The 26,716-nt window shown below is 41.0% G+C and overlaps 1 gene segment (V, D, J or C); it reads left to right on the plus strand.

The window, feature by feature from the left end:
- The first annotated feature begins 3,711 nt into the window (after positions 1 to 3,711).
- On the plus strand, positions 3,712 to 25,173 carry LOC140639537 (immunoglobulin heavy variable 3-23-like). The segment is given in 4 exon segments: positions 3,712 to 3,816; positions 3,920 to 4,230; positions 20,709 to 20,873; positions 25,051 to 25,173. Coding segments are annotated over 4 exon segments (645 nt in total).
- Positions 25,174 to 26,716: the final 1,543 nt, after the last annotated feature.

Genomic DNA, 26,716 nt, shown 5'->3' on the forward strand with positions numbered 1-26,716 from the left:
CTGTATTTTGAAGACTAAGTCCGTCTCAGTATATAGTTGAACACACTGTCTCCCATTTCATAGGCTATCTTTTTGCTCCAATAATATTTGTCCTGCACACTTTGTGCTTGAGGTAGCCTCACTTATCAGTCTTTGTTTTTTTTTTTTTTTGACTGTGATTTTAATGTTATATCAAATAAATCATGAAACGCCTGGGTGGCTCAGCAGTTGAGCGACTGCCTTTGGCTCAGGGCATGATCCTGGATCCTGGGATCAAAGCTCCAGTGGGCCTCCCTGCATGGAGCCTGCTTCTCTCCTGCCTGTGTCTCTGCCTCTTTCTCTGTGTGTCTCTCACAAATAAATAAATATTTAAAAAATAAATAAATCACAGCCAAGCAAATATCATGATGTTTTCCCCTTAGTTTACATGTTTAAGTTCTAGGGTTGAGACTTCTGCTTAACTCTTAATCACTTTTGAGATTTTCTGTGTCCTTGAATCTGTGTGATGTTTGATAAGGACCAAGTGTCATTATTTGTATGAGGCTGTTCAACACCATTTTCTATAGAGACTATCCTTTCCCCACTGTGTATTCTTACATATACTATGGCTGAAGGATTTCTGACTGTATATGCACACGTTAACTTCTGGGCTCTGTAATATGGTCCACCATCTACATTGCTGACGTTAGGCAGTCACACACTGAAATGCTTAATGTGCGACTAAAATACATTTCCGTAGAGGGATGTGTGATGTCTGACTATTGTTCTAATTTCTTAAACTTGTATGGTCACTCTCATGTGATTTTGTTTTCCATATGAATGTGGAGTTTTTCTATTATGTAAGAAAACAATTGATATTTTGATTAATTTAATCAACATTAAAATAATTAGAACAGAAATTATTTGTCTACTTGTATGGACAAATAAAAATTCTCAGGGAGATTTAATAAGTATATGGAAAAGAAAAATGAAATTTAACTCATAGACACTCTTGGAAAAGAGTTAAGCCTTAATAAATATAATCAGATTTCAAAGAGAAGAAATAACTGACACTAAAAAAAGAAAGGACCATGAAAAAAATTCTAAGATTTTAACAGTGCAAATAATGGATGACCAAGGCAAATTACAAAATTACTAGTATTATCAAGAAAATAAAACTGTTTCATGAAGAAATAAAAAAATGAACAAAACAGAACAAATAAGAAGCCTGAAACTATTATCTAAAAATCCTGCCAGGGGCAGGACTGTTCACTCAGGAGTTTAGCACCACCTATGGCCCAGAGCCTGATCCTGGAGACTCAGGATCCAGTCCCACATCGGGGTCTCAGCATGAAACCTGCTTCTCCCTCTGCCTGTGTCTCTGCCTCTCTCTCTCTCTCTCTTTGTGTCTCTCATGAATAAATAAAATCTTTTTAAAAATTCTGCCTCAAAAAGGATAATGAAAATTTAAAAAGAATAATGTAATGAAAAAGGCAAAATCAGATCATTTTATCTACAAATATTCAGATATTTTAAGAAATAAGGCCAAAATGTTTCCATCTCTTCCAAAACGTATTTAGAATGGAACGTGACCAAATTGATTTAAGGAGGCCAGGATGAGTCTGACAGCCACCCCATGCCAAGGACCCCACAGGAAGGGTCTCATGGACAATATCTCAGATGCACATAAATGCAAAAATCCTGGCATCTTGAATCCAACAGCCCATGGACAAATGGCACAGGATGACCTAGAAGGAATCATCCCTAGGATGCAAGGATGCTTCAACACACCCAGATCATCAATTGGCCCCTGTATTAACAGTCAAGGATTGGATGTACATGATTCTTTCCTATGATACCTAAAACCGCTTGAAAAAAATCTAACATGCTTTTATCTTCAAAACATCTTAACAGTCGAGGCAGAAGAGATTGCCTCCTATTTGATGGAAGTAGTCACATTTTATGAAAAACCCACAACCAACACTGCATTATAAAGTGAAAACCTGGGCAGCCCTGGTGGCTCAGCGGTTTAGCGCAGCCTTCAGCCCAGGGCCTGATCCTAGAGACAAAGGATTGAGTCCCAAGTCAGGCTCCTTGCATGGAGCTTGCTTCTCCCTCTGCCTGTGTCTCTGCCTCTCTCTCTCTCTCTCTCTCTCTCTCTGTGTGTGTCTCTCATGCATAAATAAATAAAATCTTTTTTAAAAAGTGAAAACCTGAAGCCCTTCTGTCAAGTCAGGACCAGCACAGGGGTCACTCCCACCCTCAGTATTCAACATATTATTCTAAAGGAGAATAAACTGTGCCACCGCAAATGTCAGCTGGTTCCCTGGATTATTGTGAATAAAATCACACAGGAATCATCCAGTGGACAGAGAGGATGAACCCTTCTTTCACCCTGATGTAAGGAAATAAATCTCCCATGGGAAAATTCCCTTCCCTGAACCAGGAGGGGTGAACCATCCTCAGCACCAGAAACGTCTGTAGAGCCCAGAAGGCTGTGAAAACAAGCCTTATAAGTTCCTCACCAATTCACTGACCCAAATCCAGTATCCTGGCCTTATATCTCCACAAATCAACGTCTTGTTGGGTAAGAAGAAGAAGGACTGCCTAGTTTGTTCATTGTCTGTCTGTTGTGTTTCAGGGAACTCATTCACATGCAACATAAAATACATCTTCACTTAGGTCTCTCATAAGTCTACAGAGTAATTAGTCCAGACAAATAACCAGGAATCAGGGAAGGAAGCCCGTACTGTGGTAACGACTGGAATTCCAAACCAGGAAGTTTATGAAACAAAGAATAAAAGATATTTAAATCAATAGATACAGAGAAATTTACTTGTATCCATATGACACAATCTGTTGCAGGGTCAAACTGCCAAGCTTCAAAACCAAACCCTGGGTAGCCCTGGTGGCACAGTGGTTTAGCGCTGCCTGCAGCCTGGGGTGTGATCCTGGAGACCCGGCATCGAGTCCCACATCGGGCTTCCTGCATGGAGCCTGCTTCTCCCTTTGCCTGTGTCTCTGCCTCTCTCTCGCTCTCGCTGAATGAATGAATAAATAAATCATAAAAAATAAAACAAAAAACAAAAAAACAAAACAAAAACAAAACCAAACCCTAAGGTAATGAACAACTTCAGGAAATCAATAGAATACAAAATCAACAAACAAAGTAAATCTAGGTTTCTACACAGTAACAACTATTTACTTATATTTTAAATATTTTATTGAATTATTCATGAAAGACACACAAACAGAGAGAGGCAGAGACACAGGAAGAGAGAGAAGCAGGCTCCATGCAGGGAGCCCAATGTGGGACTGTATCTCTGGACTCTAGGATCACTCCCAGCACAGAAGCCAGAACTCAACTGCTGAGCCACACAAACATCCGTAACAATAAAGTACATGAAAGGTAATTAATAAAACCTTATTACATTGGCACCGGTGTTAAGAATGTAATAGGTAGGATTAAGTATTCTGAAAGAGGTAAAATACTGTCCACTAAAAGAACATTGATGAGAGATTTTTAAAGAGTCCAAAAAATGCAAATGCATTTTTTCATAAGTGTGAACACTTCATAATGTCAGAAGACTTACACACAGTGGCCTACGGATGTAAAGAAATCCTTGTTAATAACTTGTAAAGAATCAAATCTAGATCTGGATTGATTATATATTCAAAGGATATGCAAATAGGGCCCTCACTTCACTGATAAAACCAGCCCATCCCGACTCTGATACTAGGAGAGGAGTCCCAACCCCAGGATCCACAAGTGACCCTGCTTAGGGATCAGGGTGGAGAACAGACGACTAAACATGGAATCTTTCCTTGGCTGGGTTTTCCTTGTCGCTATTTTAAAAGGTAATTCATGAAGAATAAGAGACCTTGAGTCTGTGAGTGTAGATGAGTGAGAGAAACAGGGGATGTGGGACAGTTTCCTAACCAGGATGTCTTGTGTCTGCAGGTGTCCAGGGTGAGGTGCAGCTGGTGGAGTCTGGGGGAGACCTGGTGAAGCCTGGGGGATCCCTGAGACTCTCTTGTGTGGCCTCCGGATTCACCTTCAGTAGCCATGCCAAGAGCTGGGTCCGCCAGGCTCCAGGGAAGGGGCTGAAGTGGGTAGCAGTTATTAGCAGTAGTGGAAGTAGCACAGGCTCCGCAGACACTGTGAAGGGCCGATTCACCATCTCCAGAGACAATGCCAAGAACACGCTGTATCTGCAGATGAACAGCCTGAGAGCTGAGGACACAGCCGTGTATTACTGTGCGAAGGACACAGTGAGTCAACCTCAGTGTGAGCCCAGACAGAAACCTCTCTGTTAAGGGGATCAGGACCACCAGGGGGTGCACCCTCCTCACCACTTGTGTCTTGAAGGCCCAGGAGCAGGTGCAGATGGAGGTTCTGGGCAGGTTTCCTGTCAGGGTCTGGGATTCCTCTCCAAGGAGCTGTTTTCCCCAGGGAGTTATCTAGGGATAACTAGATATCTAGGCAGATGATATGTGCATACCTATTCAGTCTCTGATTTAGACACATTCATTTTTTATATGAAAACAGCTATTATGCCATGCACAAAAGACAGTAATTCTTTTTCTATCAATAGATTTTACAGTAATTTTATTTTATTTATTTGCCAACATACAGAATAACACCCAGTGCTCATCCCATCAAGTGCCCCCCTCAGTGCCCATCACCCATTCATCTCACCCCCCTGCCTCCTCCCCTACCACCACCCCTAGTTCGTTTCCAAGAGTTAGGAGTCTTTATGTTCTGTCTCCCTTTCTGATATTTCCTACCCATTTCTTCTCCCTTCCCTTCTATTCCCTTTCACTATTATTTATATTCCCCACATGAATGAGAACATATAATGTTTGTGCTTCTCCGATTGACTCATTTCACTCAGCATAATACCCTCCAGTTCCATCCACATCAAAGAAAATGGTGGGTATTTGTCATTTCTATTAGCTGAGTAATATTCCATTGCATACATAAACCACATCTCCTTTATCCATTTATTTCGATGGACACCGAGGTTCTTTCCACAGTTTGGCTATTGTGGACATTGCTGCTAGAAACATCGGGGTGCAGGCATCCCAACGTTTCTTTGCATCTGCATCTTTGGGGTAAATCCCCAACAGTGCAATTGGTGAGTCATAGGGCAGGTCTATTTTTAACTCTTTGAGGAACGTGCACACAGTTTTCCAGAGTGGCTGCACCATTTCACATTAGATTTCACAGTAATTTTAGTTTACATGATAATAGGTTATAGTAGGCATGTAAAACATAAATTACATAAACTATTTTTCTAGATTTGTTTATGCAGGTAATAACGTTGTAATATAAGATATATATATATAAGATATATACGTTATACTTATACATTGTATATAAGACATATATAAGATATATTAATTTATATCTTGAGTACACTGCACACTATGGCAATCAATAAATATGTGAATTTGATGAGATAGTATAATAGAAAAGATAATTTGGAGGATAGGTAAATGTAATGATTATAGAAAACATAGGCTTATGCAACTGGTTTCATAAGAAGGAGTAATTCATGCTCTATTTATTTGGAATAAAAAAGCTAGGACAGTGTATAACTATACAATTTAGCAGACTGGTGACATTGTATTAATTTGTCAGCTATAATAAAATTTTTTATACAGTTGTATGATTTGCACTGGTACTATAATATTGAGTAATCTATAGCCCTTATTGAAATTTCACCAGTTTTCCAAATAGTTAATTTTCTTGCCCCAGAATCCAAACTAGGATCCCAAACTGCATTTAGTTGCTGTTTTCTTTGTTTCTGCTAACCTATGGCAGCTATTTAAGTCTTTCTTTGTCCTTCATGGCCTTGAAAATTTGATGAGTACTTGTCAGTTGTTCTGAAGAATGGCTCTCACTTTGGGTTTATGTGACCCTTTTGGACAATTAGATTAAGGTTTTGTATTTCTTGGTGATATCACAGCCAAAAAGTGTAAGGAGCTTCGGTGTCCATCAAAAGATGAATGGATAAGGAAGATATGGTATATGTATACAAGGGAATATTACTCAGCCATTAGAAACGACAAATATGGGGATCCTTGGGTGGCTCAGCTGTTTGGTGCCTATCTTTGGCCCAGGGCACGATCCTGGATTCCCGGGATGAGTCCCACGTCGGTCTCCTCGCATGGAGTCTGCTTTTCTCTCCTCCTGTGTCTCTGCCTCTCTCTATCATAAATAAATAAATAAGTTTTTAAAGAAAATTTTTAAAAAGTGACAAATACCAACCATTTGCTTCGACGTGGATGGAACTGGAGGGTATTATGCTGAGTGAAATAAGTCAATTGGAGAAGGACAAACATTATATGGTCTCATTCATTTGGGGGATATAAAAAATACTGAAATGGAATAAAGGGGAAAGGGGAGAAAATGAGTGGGAAATATCAGAGATGGAGACAGAACATGAGAGACTCCTAGCTCCAGGAAACGAACAAGGCATGGTGGAAAGGGGGGATGGAGAGGGGTGGGGGTGAATGGGTAACAGGCACTGAGGGGGCACTTGATGGGATGAGCACTGGGTGTTGTTCTGTATGTTGGCAAATTGAACACCAATAAAAAATAAATTTATTATTTTGAAAAAATAATCATAACTAACAAAAATATATGCATATATAAAATAAAATAAAGTAAAATAAAATAAAATAATAAAATAAAATAATTGGGTGAACCAGAATATTCATGTAATCTTAGAGCATCTCTCCAAATATAGCTATTAGTTACAAAGGGAATAATAGCAAATCTACAGTGGAAATACCCAACAAACATTACCTTTATCAAGAATATCCTGAGAGAAAAAATATATCATGTATCCCCTGATATGATACATTGTCAAGAACACAACGTCACTTCTGTGATATTGCCAAGACAGAGATTCTTACAGTTGCTTACTATTTTCCCTAAATACCAGGTACTTGCAAATATTTCCACGTACATTACCTAAGCATTTCCCCGATCTGCACCTGCAATCATTGCGCATCACAAGACCACCCAGCTCAAGGAGAAATTTGATACAAGCAGCATAAACTCCATGTTGGACATGAGGCTGCAAATGCATCAAATATCTAAAGCAAAAGAAGACAGACACCTAATGGGGTCAATAACTTGATCCAAACACACAGCATCCATGTTAGTGACAGCCTGGGAAGGAAGCAGGATTCACACCAGGATGTTCTGTGAATGTGGAGTCTGAGCATCAACACACACACACACACACACACACACACACACACATGCACGCACACACACACAAGAGTATGAAAACGTTTTCAGCTTCATCATTGTTTCTGTTAAAAGCAGGGAGGCCTCTCAGCAAGTCAGATATGTTTGGATGGAGCCAGGGATAGACACTGGCTCAGGGTGTGTGTTGAGGGAAAGTGGTGATGATGAGGTCCTGATCCAGGAGGGGATTATATGGAGTCAGTTTCCCACCAGTGTCTGGAGACAGAACTCAAGGGCGCTTGCTGGATTTCCCATGGGTGGGGCAGGAGGAGAACAGGGAAGATTGGAGATCAAGGAGACAGCAGGTAATACTCAAAAATACAGTGTGATGAAAAATTCCACTATACAATTATGAAAACTGAGAGAACAAAAGTGGAGGAGGACCTTCCACCTGCAGGGAATAACTCATGGATCCTTCAGGTGCTGATATCAGCTCACTGTGTGAGTCCTCTGACAGCCACATGTTGGAACCTAATGTTGATGTGATGGGAGGAGGAGGTGGGGCCTCAGGGGACCACTTAGGTCAGGAGGTGCAGCCTCATTATGGGATCAGGGCCCTTATACACCAGGACTGGGAATGCTTCCTGCCCTTTGGCTCCATGTGAGGCCATCTGTCTGGGTATATGTCATACAATTGTTATTAATATTGCAGTAGAAACGGTTGAGTTTTGTGTTCCATGAAAATCACCTCACTGATGAGTGACAAAGAGAGAAAGCACTTATCACCATGTGACATGGGCTTCAGGCATGAGCTCAGGCAACCTCCCCAAGGACAAGAAATGCAGGAATATAATTGTCATGAGTTATATGTCTCCGTACAGTCTATGTAACTCCATTTTGGATGGGATGGGCTGCTGGAAGTCTCTGTGATGCAAACAAGCCATTCAAGGATGGAAACTGTAGGATCTGGAGGCAGAAAAGAAGTCTTGTCTCATTTGGCAGGGTCTAAGGGACTGACATGAGAAAACCAAATTGAGCTGGCTCCAGGCAGCAAACTGGAATTGAATTCCTTAATCTTGGAATTTTCTCTAAGTCTTTATCTTCCTCTGTGTGTACAAATGCCAGTTATAGATCCCGCTACAACTATAACAGTTTTATGAAGAAGAGGTCACAGAGGGTCCTGGGTCTGGGTCTTCAGAGAGTATCTGTGGTGTGTGCTGCGTGCACTGTCCTGTACTGTTTTGGTGCCTCTTTCCTTCAGGTCTGGTATCTACACACGCTCTCTCTGCCTGAAGTGGGCAGTGTGTGGTCCTTGGGAAGAATGCGATGAGTTTTAACTGGGTGTGCTCTGCTCAGCTCATTAAATGAGCCATGAAACCACCTCCACTAGAACTGGGGCCCTGCAGAATTCTCTGGTCAGGAGATGTGGGTGGGCAGGGGTGCAGCCGCTCAGAGAAACCATATGGTGGTGCCTCAAATAGGTAAATGTAGACCTCCCCTGTGATCCAGCAACTGCCCTACTGGGTATTTGCACTAAGATTACAAAAGTGCTGATTCAAAGGGATACACGCACCTCGATGTTTACAGCAGCATTATCTACATTAGCCAAACTATGGAAACAATCCCAGTATCTGTCAACTGATGAATGGATAAAGAACATGAGAGATAGATAGATAGAACTAGATACATAGGGATTTTACTAATCAATGCAGTGGAATTAAATCTAACAATTTACAAGAATGAGGATGGAGGTAGTATGCATAATGCTAATTGACATGCCAGTGAGAAAAAGAAAATACTGTATACTTCCAGTCATAGTTTGAATTTAAGAAACAGAACAAATGAGCAAAGAGATTGATGCAGATATCAGGAAATAGTCCCTTCAATACAGAGATAAAACTGATAGTTACCAGGTGGGAGGAGTGTTGAGGATGGGTGACCTGTCAGATGGGGCTTAGGGAGTGCACTTGTCCTGATGAACACTGGGTGATGTATGAAAGTGTTCAATCAGCATGTTGGATACATGAAATGGGTGTTACATTGGATGTGACCTCTACTGCAATTCATTTTTTTGAATGTTCATAGAAGCTTTAGTTATAACAGCTAAAACTTGGAATCAGCCCAGATATCCTTCAGCCAATGAATGGTTAAACCAACAGTTTACATCTACACCATGGGATACAACTCAGCTATGAAAAGAAACAAATTATTGATACACACAACTTGGATGAACCTAGAGGGAATTATGCTGAGTGAAAAAAAGACAATCCCTAAGGTACATTGTGTATGATTCCAATTTTATAACATTTTTGACATGAAAATGTTATAAAGATTAGTGGTTTCCAAGAGTTAGGGAAGTCAGTGGTATTGTGGTGACTGACTATAAAAGGATTGCATGAGGGATACTTTCTATAGAACAGTTCTATGGCTTAGTTGTGGTGCTGATTACACAAATATACACATGTGTATAACTGAATAATACTTAATTACCACACACGTGCACACACACAGGAGTGTCTACTGCAATTCAAATAAAAATTTTAAAAAAGCACTAAATAAAACTGGAAATTTTATTCATTGTCCTATGTTTCATGCATAATTCAGGCAGTTTTTTTCTATTAAACAAAGGTGATAGTATTCAGGGATTCACTAATTACCACTTATGTGAAAATGAAATTTAATAATCTATAAAAAATGGAAATTCCGGACTTTATAATCTAACAATTGGTGTAGTGAAAAGTAGGATAAAATTAGATTATTCTGCAGCCAGGGTAGCTCAGCAGATTAGCACCGCCTTCAGCCCAGGGTGTGATCCTGGACACCCGGTATAGAGTCCCACTTCAGGTTACTTGCATGGAGCCTGCTTCTCCCTCTGCTGTGTCTCTGCCTCTGTGTTTGTGTTTGTGTGTGTGTGTGTGTGTGTGTGTGTGATGAATAAATAAATAAAATCCTTTTTAAAAAATGTAGATTATTAAGGCTACTTTAGCCCGGCTCCTTGCTGGGGCCCCTCCCCTTTGGATGCTGTTTTATTTATTTTTTTCCATCTTCTGACCTTGGTAGAAGCGTGAACTCTTCTCACTGTACAATTCCAGCTGTTTTCTCTTTAAATCTCAGGCCGAATTTGTAGGTGTTCAGGATGATTTGAAAGTGATCTAGGTAATTTGGTGGGGACAGGTGACTTAGAGACCCTACTCTTCTGCCATCTTGCCCTTCAGAATGTTTTATGACTTGGGAGTAGATGGCTTATTCTTAAATTTTTGCTTTGGGATATGCTTGTGCTTTAACTCCTGCCTAATTGTCCTGATGTTATTTGCTTCCTACATGAGGGATGAAGAGGATATACCTTGTAAACATTAACATATTATCTATATCTCTACTCAACTCAAGTATATCAATAACCATGGGAGCTCTTGCAAAGGCCCAGATGATATGCGACCAGCGGTAGGACTCTGGTTGGTTCCTGAGCCTCTGAGCCTGGAAGGGCTGACCCACATATCAGGTGTTGTGGAATCAATGAGGTTCTGTTGTAGGTGCTTCAGGGTGAAAATTTCCAGTGCATATGCCTAACAGTACTGTGCTTTACACCTCAAGAATTTTAAGATTCACTCTGTGTACTATTTCTAAAATAAATATAAAGTGGTTTAACTGACAGAAAATCTACCGTATATTTATAAAAGTCTTTTTTAAGGTTCCAGAATAATTTTATGATCATTCAAAATTCAGGAATAAAGAGAAATTTTGCCTCAAAGGACGTAGCCAAAGGAATCTAATTAAATAAGTCTCTCTTTTTGCATTTTATAATTTTATTAATAACAGATAAAGGACATTGGTTAACTAAACTATAGGGACTATCAGTGTGGTGTCCCATGGGCTAGACATCGATCCAAAGCTGCCCATCCTAGATCATCTGTGCCCACACCTCACGGGCAGCCGATTCAGGCATGGTCTCCCACAAGCTGCCTGCGTGGGGTCATACTGAAATCCTGGACCAGACTGGTTCACACGGGCTGCTGCTGGATCTGCAGGAGTCATGGACAAGTGTCAGCTGGCATTCCCATTCACCTCCCTTTCCTCTGTTGGAAACAATACTGAGCTTGGGGATGCCTGTTTACCAGGAGTGTACCCTGGTCTTCACCCCCTGACACCACCGATGCATCCCAGCACTGGCTCCTTGGGAGAATTATCAGACCAATGACAATCTCATTAGTGATTCACACTGAGAATGGTGGGGAACAAGTGTGGATACCATATCAAATTTTATCTTCAATGGAAGAGGATATTCACTTTCACTATCAGAACACAGATCAGAGGTTTATACCAGGGACAAGATCCCAGGAATTAGTCCTTCCAGGATAAGCAGGTCCCCTGAACTTACTGAGAGAGGCTACATTTCCCATCCAATAGAACCTATGGCAATGAAACACTTGGAGGGAAACAACTCAGAGGCTTGATGGCTTAACAAAAATGTCAGGGACCTAATGATTGCTGGGAAGAGACACTTTGTGGATGCCCCTGGGTCTAATCACATTCACACTGAGGATGGTCATGGGTTCTGGCAGACATCCCAGAGCCATGTTTGTAGGGATGGCTCCCTCTCTCTACTGAAAAGTGTCCTGCATCATCCCATCAGGCCTGCAGAGAACCAGGTGCACACCAGACTCAGGCACAATGACAAATTTAGGGACCTTTTTTTTGTTTATATGGCAAAGTCTCTCTCTGACTCATGGAGTTTTCCATCCATCCATGTACACGTATCTGAGTTCAGTTAGACACACAGAACCAGAAAGAGAGGTGGAGTTTATAGAGGAAAGTGGCTTCACCTGGTTATGAGGTTTCCCTGCCTAATTCACAGAGTGAAGCCACTCATGGATGTTGAGTCCTAAGTCCCCTGCATCTGGATACATGAGATGGACAGAAGGTGAATGTCATTCAATCCTCCAATGTCCAGATCGAAACTCGCCATCATGGTGGTAATATCAAGATCTCTGAAATTATCAACCATGACAATCCGTTGGGCCACAAAGTTATCAACCAAAGATTCAACAATGACCTAGATAAATACAGCCCATACTCAGACATGCAAATGTTCACCTTATTCTCACATGGCATTCACAGTGACACACATTGGCATCACCCTAAATGACAACCCATAACAGCAATGACCCAAGGCCAAATTTTACCTACATATAATAATTTATATCGCCCCAAATTTAATCATCTAACTCGTGTATCGTGATATTTGGCTACCTTCTTTTGGTGTAAATCCTTTTCTAGGAGGTGATAGATCTATGAATCTAACACACACACACACACACACACACACACACACAGGGATCCCTGGGTGGCGCAGCGGTTTGGCGCCTGCCTTTGGCCCAGGGCGCGATCCTGGAGACCCAGGATCGAATCCCACGTCAGGCTCCCGGTGCATGGAGCCTGCTTCTCCCTCTGCCTGTGTCTCTGTCTCTCTCTCTCTCTGTGACTATCATAAATAAATAAAATCTTAAAAAAATACACACACACACACAAACTGGAAACAGAGCTGCCCTGGCGGCCCAGTGGTTTAGCGTCGCCTTTAGCACAGGGTGATCCTGGAGTCCCCAGATCGAGTCCCACATGGGCTCCCTGCTTGGAGCCTACTTCTCCCTCTGCCTGTGTCTCTGTCTCCTCTCTGTGTGTGTCTATCATGAATAAATACGTCAAATCTTATAAAAACCTGGAAACACCAAACAAAATGCAAAAGCAAACAAAAAATAAATAAAAAAATAAAATAAAACACATTTACCTCCTTATGAACACAATTCCACACATACATAAAAATACAGGTGCTGACATTCTTGTTCCAGAGAAGGTAAAATATAAGTTCAGAAGGCATCGCCAACACTAAGCAATGAACATCCATTTGGGTAACATTCCATTAGGATCAAGGCTTGAGAATGTTCTGAATCTCAGACTCCAACTACTGCGCTGTTTTTTTTTTTTTAAATCTGGTTCAACCCTTCTTTTTCCTTGAAGTTGGTACATATTTGAGTCAGAGCACTTTATCTGCCTGTTTCAGTATCATTTGTGAGTCCAGAAAGCGTCTTTCATTTTCTTCTCACTTTTATCAAAGAAAAACAGCTTCTGTCTCTTAAATGTGCTAAGGAATACTTGACACAAGATTCCTGGACACCTCTGAATATAGTAAGGGTAGCTGGATATTTGTAGGCCAGGAGCAGAGTGAGGAGACAAAGATGGGAAATAAGTAAGGGGAGACATTCTCTGAACAGGAGGCTCCATGGTGCTCATGCTGCAAAGTTCTCTATGTTGATTGTGGATACAGGAGAAGGGAGGAAAACAGGTCCGTGAAGGTCTGCTGGGATCCTGGGATCCAACAGGTGCACTTGGACCATCAGAGGACCCTCACACTCACCAGAGAACACAAGATCTAGGGATTTCTTAATCCAGGGTAGGAGGTCAGTTGAACAGTCGTCTCCTCTTAGGGTCTTAGCATCATGCTCTGAAAACTTCTTCCATGACATAAACACTGTGAAGAGATTCTAAAAGCTATAAGGTTCCTCTTACACTGCTGGTGGGAGTGACATTGGTGTAGACACTGTGAAAACAGTATAGATATTCCTACTACAGTTAAAAATAGAACTACTGTATGATCAAATAGTTGTGGTACAGTGTATTTACCCCCCAAAATAAAACATTAATTCAAAGAGAAATTTGCATCCCTATATTTATAGGAGCTTTTTGTGCTATAGGCAAATAAGGGAAGCATTCCAACTGTCCATTACTGATGAAAGGATGCAGAGATGCGGGACATACACAAAAAAGAATGAATCCTTGCAATTTGCAGCAGAGTATGGAACTAGTGCGTGTAATGTTAACTAAGTCACAGCAAGACAAATACCGTATGACTCACTCATATGCAAAATTCAATTAAAAAACACAAATTAGCCAAGAGGAAAAATTTATTGAGACAAACCAGTTTCATCAATATGGAAACATACTGTTGGTTAGTAAAGGGGGCATGGGAGGGCCCGAGTGACATAGCAGATCCGGATAAGGGAGAACACTGGTCCTAAGGAGCCATGGGGGATGGATGGAAGTGTCATTACTATATTGTACACGCAATATCACATGGCGTATTAACTACACGGGGGAACATGGTATATGAATTAGGATTACTTTGAATGTGTAGACTGCTCTGGGTAGCAGAGGCATCTTAAAAATATTTATTCTTCCATTTTATGGACATGGAATATTTTCCCTTTCTTTGTGTCTTCTTCAGTTACTTTGGCGAGCGTTCTACACAATTTATTGATGAGCCTGTGTGTTTTCCATTGCACATTCACTCTTGATTCTGGAGGTTTAGTTGATCATAGAGTTGATTGTCCATTTCTGGCTTCTCTACTCTGTTCGATTCATCTATGTGTTGTTTTGTGCAGGTACCAGGTTGTATTGATGATAACGACTAAGTAATACAGCTTGACCACCAACATTGTGATGCCCCCCTCCTGTGGTACTTTGATTTTTTCAACATTTTTCTACTTATACAGCGATTTTAGAAGTAAACTGAGGGAGACACAATGAGACAGAAAACCATTGCATGTTTATGTATTAGAAGAATAACTTTTGTTGGGACACCTGGGTTGCTCAGTGATTGAGTGTCTGCCTTTCGCTCTCGTCAAACTCAAGGTCCTTGTATGGATCCCACAATGGGCTTCCTGTGAGAAGGATCCCGCTTCTCCCTCTGACTATGTCTCTGCATCACTCTAGGTGTCTCTCATGAATAAGAAAGTTATGGGGATCCCTGGGTGGCGCAGCGGTTTGGCGCCTGCCTTTGGCCCAGGGCGGGATCCTGGAGACCTGGGATCGAATCCCATGTCGGGCTCCTGGTGCATGGACCCTGCTTCTCCCTCTGCCTGTGTCTCTGCCTCTCTCTCTCTCTCTCTGTGTGACTATCATAAATAAATAAAAATTTTAAAAAAGAAAGTTATGAAATAATTTTTAAACAGGAATATTTTAAAAATATATGCTACCCAGAACATTCTATGCAGTCAATGCAATTCTTATCAAAACATCATAGACTTTCTTCACAGATTTGAAACAGACATTCTTAACTTTTGTAGGCAGAGGCAAAGATACTAGTGACATATGAATCCAACGCTGATACTCTGCATTTTCAGACTGCATCTGTTGTGTAAAGAACTTTTTAAGCTCCCTCAGCCAGTCAAATAAATATTTGGTGGGATTCACCCTTTCTCCATTTCAATAGAGGAAAACCATCCTCCAAATCATGGTATGGAACAGGGCTCAGATGGCTCTGCAAACAACCTTTGTCATCTGCTCATTCATTCACTGACCCAAACCCAAACCCTGGCCTTAAATATCCACAAATGCAACATCGTATTGTCTAAGGACAGAAGTGCTGCCTTCTGTAGTCATTGTCTGGGTGTCATATTTTACATAGCTCATGCACATGGAAAATGAAATGCATCTCCCCTTAGTTATGTCTTATGTCTACTGAGCTATTAGATGAGGCAATGGAATCAGAAGAAAAACAGAGAATTTTTTCTTCTCCAACAAGGTGAATACCTACCCAGGGAAAGTAGGCAATAAAAAATTAATCAGTAGAGAGGAAGAAATATTATTCATTTCCATATGACATGATCTGCTAGGGGCAATGTCTACAAACTTTACAAATTCTAAGAATCAGTTAAGGATTTCAGGGAAAATTCAGGATATAAAATAAATACAGCTATGATTCCACACACTAACAAAAACTATCTATATATAAAATTAACAAAAATATCACGTTAACTTGCATCAAAAATAAAAATTTAGAAATAAAATAAAAAAATTATTTCTAAATAAAATTTAGAAATATATTTGAATAAAGGATAAAATACCATACTAAAAATGGCCTATTTTGATGAAAGACTTTTAAGAAAACAAACAGAAATGAAAAGATTACACCTCTCACAGATGAGAACTTGATATTTCCTGAGTGCCATCATCACAAAGTGATCTGCAAAGGTAATGCAATCCTTGCTATAAACTCATTAGAATCGAATTGTAGTCAAGAGCTGAAGATATAGGGCAGCCCTGGTGGCTCAGTGGTTTAGCGCCGCCTTCAGCCCAGGGCGTGATCCTGGAGACCAGGGATCGAGTCCCGCGTCGGGCTCCCTGCATGGGGCCTGCTTCTCCCTCTGCCTGTGTCTGCCTCTCTTTCTCTCTGTGTCTCTCATGAATAAATAAATAAAATCTTTAAAAAAAAGAGCTGAAGATATAGTCAGAGGACATGCAAATATGGCCCTCCCTCCATTTATTAAGCACCCCAGCCCCGACCTTGAGCTGGGAGAGTAGCCCAAGCCCCAGTATCCCCAGGTGACCATATTCAGTGATCAGGACGGAACACAGACACTCACCATGGAGTCCGTGCTATCCTGGGTTTCCTCATCACTATTTTAAAAGGTAATTTGGGGATCCCTGGGTGGCGCAGCGGTTTAGCGCCTGCCTTTGGCCCAGGGCGCGATCCTGGAGACCCGGGATCGAATCCCACGTCAGCCTCCCGGGGCATGGAGCCTGCTTCTCCCTCTGCCTATGTCTCGGCCTCTCTCTCTCTCTCTCTCTCTCTGTGTGACTATTATAAATAAATGAAAAAAAGGTAATTCATGAAGAATAAGAGACCTTTAGTATGTGAGTGGAGGTGAATGAGAGAAACAGAAGATGTGGGATAATTTTATGACCAGGATGCCTTGTGTCTGCAGGTGTCCAGGGTGAAGTGCAGCTTGTGGAGTCTGGGGGAGAGCTGGTGAAGCCTGGGGGTTCCCTGAGACTATCCTGTGTGGCCTCTGGATTCACCTTCAGTAGCTACTACATGCACTGGGTCTGCAGGCTCCAGGGAAGGGGCTGCAGTGGGTTGCAAGAATTAGGAGTGATGGAAGTAGCACAAGCTACCCAGACGCTGTGAAGGGCAGATTCACCATCTCCAGAGACAATTCCAAGAACACTCTGTATCTGCAGATGAACAGCCTGAGAGCTGATGATACGGCCCTATATTACTGTGCAAGGGACAGAGTGATGGGACCTCAGTGTAAGCCCAGACACAAACCTCCCTGTAGAAGGGGATCGGGACTACCAGGGGGTGCACACTACTCAACACTTCTGTCTTGAAGGCTCAGGAGCAGGTGCATATTGAGGTTATCAGCAGATTTCCTTTCAGGGTCTGGGCTTCCTCTCCAAGGAGTAGTTTTCCCCACGGAGTCTCTCTGGACATAGGATTTTGTGTTAAAGTATTCATTCTCTATCTTAGAAACTTGGGAAATCAACTCTAGCATCTGCATACTTTATTAAACAACTCTACTACTTTCACTTCTTGAACTTAAATTTCCCTGACCTGGACTATAAATCAATTACAAATACCTCCATACTCATCAACTGAACATTTTCCTGAATCATAACAGCACTCCCTGTGCACCAGGGAGGAAGACACAAAGAGATGGAAAAATATTCCATGCTCATGGATTAGAAGATTTAGTATTGTGAAAATGTCAATGTTACCCAGGGCAATTTACGCAGTCAATGAAATTCCTATCAAATACCATGGACTTTTTTCAGACAGGTGGAACAAATCATCTTAAGATTTGTGTGGAATCAGAAAAGACTCCAAAAACCCAGGGGAATACTGAAAAAGAATGCCAGAGCCAGGGCATCACAATGTCGGATTTCATGTGGCACTACAAATCTGTGATCCTGAATACAGTGCGTTACTGGCACAAAAACAGACACATAGATCAATGGAACAGAATAGAAGACCCAGAAATGGGCTTTAAACTCCATGGTCAACTCTTATCTGACAAAGCTGGTAAGACTCTCCAGTGGAAAAAGGACAGTGTCTTCCATAAATGGTGCTGGGAAAATTGGACAGCCACGTGCAGAAGAATGAAACTAGACCATTCTCTTACACAGTACAAAAAGATAAAATCTTTTATCTTTTTGTACAGAAGACACATGGAGAATGTCTTCCTCAATAGGGAAAAGTTGAGAGCTTTTCTCTTAAGATCAGGAACAGGACAAGGATACCCTCCATCACCACTGTTCTTCACAATTGTGGTAGAAGGCGTAACCTTGTCAATCAGACAGCAAACAGAAGGAAATTTCCTCCAACTGAGCAAAGAAAAAAATCAAACTTTCACTCTTCACAGGTAAGTTATTTTAAGTTCAAATCCCAAAGATTCCTTTGAAAAAATTTCTAGAACTGACACCAGAGTTCAACAAGATCGGAGCATGTAAAATGAATACAAGGAAGTCAATGGCTTTTCTATATAGTGCAAATGAAATAGTTTAAAGAAAAACAAGGACTGGATGCAATTTATAATTGCACCAGAAATCATCAGATAATGAGGGAAAATCCTAACCAAAGAGGGATGGATGTACAGTCTAAATATTACAGAACACTTATGAAAGACAGTATGGAAGACACAAGTAGATAGAAAATATATATTCTCATATTAGAAGAATAAATATTGAAAAAATAACTATGCTACCAAGAGCAAGTTATCCTTTCAAAGCCAGGTTTATAAAATATCACCAGCATTTGTCGCAGAGCTTGAGCAAACGATCTAAAAACCTTTAGGGAACCACAAAGACCTCCACTAACCAAAGCAATCCTGAAAAAGTAAAGCAAGGCTGGAGACATCCTGATTCTGGTTGCAAGATAAATTATGACGTTGTGATCACCAGAACAGTATGGCGCTCTAAAAAATACAGACTTATAGACAAATAGAAAACTTTAAGAACCCAGAAATGGACCCAGAATAGTATGGTCAAAAAATCTTGACCAAGCAGGAAAGAATATCCAATGAATAAAAAGAAAATATCTTCAATAAATGCCGTTGGCAATATTGGAGAGCCACATGCAGAAGAAAGAAAGTGGACACTTGTTTTACGTCATTCACAAAAATGAACTCAAAGTTCACGAAAAACCTAAATGTGAGTCAGGAAACCATCAGAATCCTCAGGATAACACAGGCAGCACATTTTCTACCTCAGCTGCAACCACTTCTAGACGTGCCTCCAGAAGCAAGGGAAAACAAAGGAAAATGAACTATGGCGACTTCATCAAGGAAAGAGCATTTTCACAGGAAAGGAATCACTCAAAGTAACTAAAAGGCCACCTAGAGAATGCGAGAAGATATTTGGAATTGTCTTATCAGATTAAAGACTCGAATCCAAATCTAAAATGAACTTATCAATCTCAACACACACCAAAGATATATATCTCCAATCAGAATTAGGCAGAAGTTGTGAACAGACTTCCTGTCCTTTGTGAGGTCCCGCACCACACCATATACTAGGGAGCTGATCCACATGCAAAAAGAAATTCATTTGCTCTCCTAGTTCTGCTATATATCAGAAAAAATATTAGAGTAATGAATCTGACAAATAACAAGGAAAATATTTATGCACCTAAATCTAAGATTACCCTTGAAATTAGGCAATAATAAAATAAAAGATATTAAAATCAGTCAACAGGAAGTTAAATAATTTGCATATACATAGTCAATGAGGAAAATTATTTCAAAAAACAATTACAAGTAACTAATGAGCTCAAACAAAATTCAGGAAATAAAATCAACATAGACAATAAAGTTAAATCTTACACACTAACAACACATTTTCTGTATCAAATTTACAAAACAATCACCTTTATACTGGTACCAAAAATAAATATTTATGATTAAACTTCATTAAGCAGAGAAAATACTGTTTAAAAATGACCTATACTAAAGAAAGACCTTTAAAAAGGAACAGAAATGCAAAGATTAATACATTGATGGATTAGAACATCATAAACCCACTGTGAAACCAAAAGAAACTGATCTGGGGTTGTGAAGCAATCTTTGTATATAACTTATTTTTTTAAATTTTTAAAAAAATTTTTATTTATTTATGATAGTCACAGAGAGAGAGAGAGAGAGAGAGAGAGAGAGAGAGGCAGAGACATAGGCCGAGGGAGAAGCAGGCTCCATGCACCGGGAACCCGATATGGGATTCGATCTCGGGTCTCCAGGATCGCTCCCTGGGCCAAAGGCAGGTGCCAAACTGCTGCGCTACCCAGGGATCCCTGTATGTAACTTATTAAGAATTGAATCTAAGTTGGTAGGTGACTATGTAGACAGGGACATGCAAATAGGGACCTCCCTCCACTGATTAAACAAGCTAAGCCCCGACCCTGAAGCTGGAGGAGCTCCAGCCCCAGGATCCCCAGGTGACCCCATTCAGTGCTCAGGACACAACACAGACAAACGACCATGGAGTCTGTGCTCTGCTGGGTTTTCCTTGTCGTTATTTTAAGGTAATTCATGGAGAACAACGGACATTCAGTCTGTGAGTTGAGGTGAGAGAAACAGGATGTGGGAGTTTCCTGACCAGGATGTCTTGTGTCTGCAGGTGTCCAGGGTGAGGTGCAGCTGGTGGAATCTGGGGGAGACCTGGTGAAGCCTGGGGGATCCCTGAGACTCTCCTGTGTGGCCTCTGGATTCACCTTCAGTAGCTACTATATGGAATGGGTCTGCCAGGCTCCAGGGAGGGGCTGAAGTGGGTCGCACGGATTAGCAGTGACGGAAGTAGCACATACTACGCAGACGCTGTGAAGGGCCGATTCACCATCTCCAGAGACAATGCCAAGACGGCCGTGTATTACTGTGCGAAGGACACAGTGAGGTGACCTAAGTGTGAGCCCAGACACAAACCTCCCTGTAGAAGGGGATCGGGATGACCACGGGGTGCACACTACTCAACACTTCTGTCTTGAAGGCCCAGGAGCAGGTGCAGATGGAGGCTCTGGGCAGATTTCCTGTCAGGGTCTGGGCTTCCTCTCCAAGGAGCAGTTTCCCCAAGAGAGTCTCTCTGGGCACAGGATTCTGTGCTTACATATTCAGTCTCTAACTTACAAACTTTGTTGTCATAGAAAGAGAAATATTCCAAAAATGGCAGTGGCTCTTGTTTTGCTTATTCCTTATTCAGTTTCTGATTTGGAAAGTTGGTTGGTTTTAGTCAACAACTCTTCTTATATGCTCAAGGACAAATCTGCTTAAAATTTCTTAGTACTGTCCATAAAAACCAGTTTATTACCCATATCTCCGTTTACCACAACTTCTCCTTTATAAGAGTCCCAGCTGTGTACATGGAATATGAAACAACCACCCAGCTCACGGTGCAATGATTTTATTTTATTTCGTATATTTTTATTGGATTTCAATTTGCCATAATATACCATAACACCCAGTGCTTATCTGGCCAAGTGCCGCCCTCACTGCGTGTCACCCAGTCACCCCAACCCTCCGCCGACCTCCCCTTCCACTACCCCTTGTTCATTTCCCAGAGTAAGGATTCTCTCATGTTCTGTCTGCTTCCCTGACATTTCCCACTCATTTTCCTTCCTTTCTTCTTTATTCCCTTTCTCGATTTTTTACATTCCCTGAATAAATGCGACCATATGTTTGTCATTTTCCCATTGGCTTACTTCACTCAGCATAATACCCTCCAGTTCCATCCATGTTGTTGCAAAGGGTGGGTATTCCTCGTTTCTTTTTTTTTAATTTTTATTTATTTATGATAGTCACAGAGAGAGAGAGAGAATGAGGCAGAGACACAGGCAGAGGGAGAAGCAGGCTCCATGCACCGGGAGCCCGACGTGGGACTCGATCCCGGGTCTCCAGGATCGCGCCCCGGGCCAAAGGCAGGCGCCAAACCGCTGCGCCACCCAGGGATCCCATATTCCTCGTTTCTAATATGCAAAGATGTCACTACAAAGGGCTTGAAAATCAAATGGAGAGAAGACGGAGTGTAGGTGTGACTTCAGTCTTGAACCACTCTCACAGAATCAATATCAGTGTGAATCTGGGAAAGCAAGGGACCCCAAGAAGTACATTGTGAGGATGTGTAGTCTGAAGAGCCCCCAAACACACACAGACACGAGAGTACCAACCTTTATCACCTTCATCATCGTGTCTGTTGAGAGCAGGGCAGGCCTCTCAGCATGTCATAAATGCTTGGATTTTGGAAGGACACTGGCTCATGGTGTGGGTTGTGGGGCAGTGGTAGGGACGCGGTCCCCCTCCAGGAGGGGCTTGTGTGGAGTCAGTGTCCCACCTGCATCAAAGGAGGGAATTCAATAGTTCCTTCTGGATTTCCCATGGGTGGGGCAGGAGGAGAAGAGGGAGGACTGGTGATCACAGGTGCCAGCAGGTGACACTCAAAGATACCATGTGATGACAAATTAAACTATTATGAAAACTGAGAGAACAAAGGTGGAGGAGGACTTTCCACCTGCAGGGAATAACTCATGGATCCTTCAGATGCTGATATCAACTCACTCTGTGTGACCTTTACATCCCTGTTTTGTAACCTAATGTCCATGTGATGGGAGGATGAGGTCAGGCCTTAGGGTAGCACTTAGATCAGGAGGTGCAGCCTTCTGATGGGACCAGGGACCTTATACACTAGGACTAGGAAAGCTCCCAGCCTCTGGGCCCCATATGAGGTGACAGGGAAAGGACGGGCTAGGACGTGGGTTCTCTCCAGATACCACATCTGCCTGCACCTGGACCTCAGACATCCCAGGTTATGACAAAATAGAGCAGGAAACCCACACCTGAACTCACTGTCCTCAGCCACCATCATGCTCCTGTCCTTAGTTGCTGTGCATCACGTTTGTGCCACACATTCTTCCTACAACCCTGGGGTTCGTGAGACCCATTAGTATCCTGGGATTCCTCCCTCTTTCCCACCTGTGCACTTTCAAGGCAGCACATCCCCATGGAAGCGGACATCAAAAGATTCAGATTTTCCTCTCTGCTGCTCATACTACTCTGCAGAATATTCTGGATCAGCCTCCCTCCTGTCATCATTGCCACAGCTATATGTTATGACAACATCCACACCCCCTATGTCCAAAAGATGGTCGATTTTCTACATGTCGACTTGCAGTTTTTGTTCTCCCAGACCTCTGATTTCATCAGGAATCAGAATGATTGCATAACTACCTATCATGTTCCAGTTATGAGAGAACCTCAAGGACCCTGATCCAGAATCTTAACTCCTCCCTCCCAATGCTGTTATAGCAATGACCATGTGGGGCATGAATTACAAAATGATGAGATCTGGCTATTTCCATGTTGTGAAAATGATTCAGTTATGTAATGACATTGCTGAGGATCTATTGAAAAATAACTTTCTTGAACTTTGAGCGTATCTCTAAATGTAGTGCTAAAACATGGTAACACCTGCCTTGCCCGTTACTTTTTAAAATTTTTTTGATTTATTTTTTAATTGAAGTTCAATTTTCCAACATATAGTCAGTGCTCATCCTACCAAGTGCCTCCCTCAGTGCCTGTCACCCAGTCAACCCCACCCCCTGCCCACGTCCCCTTCCACTACCCCTTGCTCATTTTGTTAAGGGTCTCTCATATTTTATCACATTCAGTGATATTTCCCACTCATTTTCTCTCCTTTTCCTTTTATTCCCTTTCACTATTTTTATATTCCCCAAATGAATGAGACCATATAATGTTTGTCCTTTTCCGATTGACTTATTTCACACAGCATAATACCCTCCTGGTCCATCCATGTCAAAGCAAAAGGTGGTTATTTGTCATTTCTAATGGCTGAGTAATATTCCATTGTGTACAGAGACCACATCTTCTTTATCCATTCATCTGTCATTGATTGTCTGTTACTTTTGCTTGCTTTATAACCAATACCAGTGCTGGAGAGAAGATGGCAGAGAGATGTTTTCATCTGGATTTTGTTTTCTTCGACTCTGGGAAAAAAGGCAAACATATCTTAAATTTGACTAAACATTATTTTCGGACTACATGGCTCACTACCAAATAGATGCCCTTCCAAGTAGGCCACTAGCTAGAGTACAATGTGAAGAAAAATAAAGAGCATCCAGTTGTTTTCTATGAGACCAGGATCTGAATGTGGAGCATGTGTTCTCTCGGAACAACACAGTCCCTACTTTCAGAGCCACACCATCAGTAACCTCGTGTTGTTGTGTTTTGGCGCAGAGTCCCTGATTCCTCAGAGCCAGGTCTCCAACTGCACGTCAGGTTTTAAGGGAAACAGAAATTGTGCCTGGATCTGGAAGTCTCAGATATGTTGAAAGGGAAATATGAGGCACTGGAGATGTAGATTTTGCAGGAAAGATGAGGAAAATAAGCGGGAAAGAAGTGTTGGTCATATCAACTCTAAAGAAGAAGGATTTGTACACTTTCTGAAATGCACTAATGGCAGTTAGAGAACAAAATTTGGAGTTTCACTACTGAAAATGTGTTAACACTGACTGCATGCTTTGCTTAGAGGTCTTAAAATTGTAGTCTTGACATTCAGGTAATTTTGCCATGTTAAATACATGGTTTATATTCGTTACTCAAAATAAGTATTATACACTTCTAGGCCTTTAGGGAATTGATTTTTATCCACAGAGAGTAAAGATCTTTGCACCACACTGATTTTAAAAGAAACACACAATGTGTTTCTGAAAGTCTGTGTTAGTTAAAATTCCTCCCAAAATGATAAAAAACAAAAACAAAAAAAGCCCGAACAAACAAAAAACATCCTCTCCTATTTCATTTTTTCTTTTTCTTAACAATAACTTTGGCCATTTTTTTCAGTTCATTATGTCTGTATACTAATTTTTTTCAGCCTTTTACCTCTTAAGCATACTAGTAGAGCATGCTTCCAGTATCTGATGGCTCTGACAGCAGAATGAGTATTAATACAGAATAACCCTCTCTACCTTTTGACAGTAAAGACGGACTAATCTGCCTAGCAGCTTGCTTTGCCTTCTGACATGCTCACTACCAATCATGCTCACCCTTCTTTTCCAGATCCACTTCCTCATGATACTATCTTCTGACTGGGCTTACTTAAAGGATGCAAGCAAAATGCAGGCTTACCAGGATATCAAAGCAAAGGAAGAACAGGAACTGAAAGATATCCAGTCTAGGTGAAAAGAACAACTCAATTCTTACACATAAATGTTTGCCAGAGTGTTACGGCTGACGAGTTTGCAGCTCTGAGTAGTCATCAGACAGCTGCTCTGCAGTACATATGTGTACCCCACCAAAGAAACATATGTAGAAGTAAAAACACTTCACTGTCTGTCTCAAGCTGCGGGGATGTATTTCTAGGAAAACATTCCTGTAGGTAAATCTTTTTCTATAAAGCAGATATTGGAGGTTTCATGTTCGCCATTTTAAAAGGCAACACTTTGACAAAATGATTGTTAATCTTTCTGAAATTTGTGGCATATTCACGTTTATTGGTAGAGCGATCCTACCAAGAGGAGTGCTGAGAATATGGCATACTCCTTGAGAGGGACTAAGGATGTGCCAGCATCAAGGAATTTGACCATCAATTCACATATGCCATCCGTCCTCAAGTAAATTGATCTATCTAAGGAATAAAATGGAATGGGGGTGAGGGTTCCATTTCTGAAAGCTGACATTTATTAAACTTTGGCTCAAGGTCATGTGATTCTTAACAATTGGCTTTTTAAAAAAAATTTTTTTATTAATTTATTTTTTTTTATTGGTGTTCAATTTACTAACATACAGAATAACACCCAGTGCCCGTCACCCATTCACTCCCACCCCCCGCCCTCCTCCCCTTCTACCACCCCTAGTTCGTTTCCCAGAGTTAGCAGTCTTTACGTTCTGTCTCCCTTTCTGATATTTCCCACACATTTCTTCTCCCTTCCCTTATTGGCTTTTTAAAAAAATTAACTGACTTCTCTATTCTTTAATTCCAGGACACATTAGTCTCCTGATCCAATCAGAAATTTATTTTTCAATAATGCTAAAAGAATATAGTATAAATATACTATACCTACCATTGAAGACGCTGGATTCTGACTCATTGACAAGCTTTCCAAAAAAATTCATAATAGATTTCCTTGAATAAAATGCCCCAGTTGTCATTCTTCATCCTGGGAAATAAATGTCAGCTCTGCCTTAATAAGTATTTGATTCAGATTTCTAAGAACTTATTATACAACAGAAGACCCAAAATAATTCATAGACTTTTGTTCCACAAATGTTTTTCTTAATTAAGAAGTGTTACCTTATTAAAATGACCACCATTCTAAACCATTTTTATGTGGTCTGAATAGCAAGTTTACAGTTTCATACCAACTATCTAAAAACCTCATTTACAAATGGACCACAGACCTCCTCCTACTTTTATAGACTTGAATACTTAAGTAATTTAAATTAGAATAGGTATTTATTTATTTTTAATTTATTTTTTATTGGTGTTTAATTCATTTTTAAATTGAAAACTTTCCTGGAATAATACAAGTTCAATGTTCAGCAAAAAACACCTGCTTGTGTTTAAGCCATTTTCAAAAGAAACTTGCCTTCTAAATCATTGTGTTCCAGCACATTAAGTGATTATAAGTATTGGGTATTAGTGATGGTAAACTGTGTTGTTCTTTATGAAATGTTACATATAGCTGTTGGGTGCATCAGTGCTTTTTAAAAGGGGCTGCATAAT

Source organism: Canis lupus, chromosome 9, assembly GCF_048164855.1.
Source record: "Canis lupus baileyi chromosome 9, mCanLup2.hap1, whole genome shotgun sequence".
Lineage (NCBI taxonomy): Eukaryota > Metazoa > Chordata > Mammalia > Carnivora > Canidae > Canis > Canis lupus.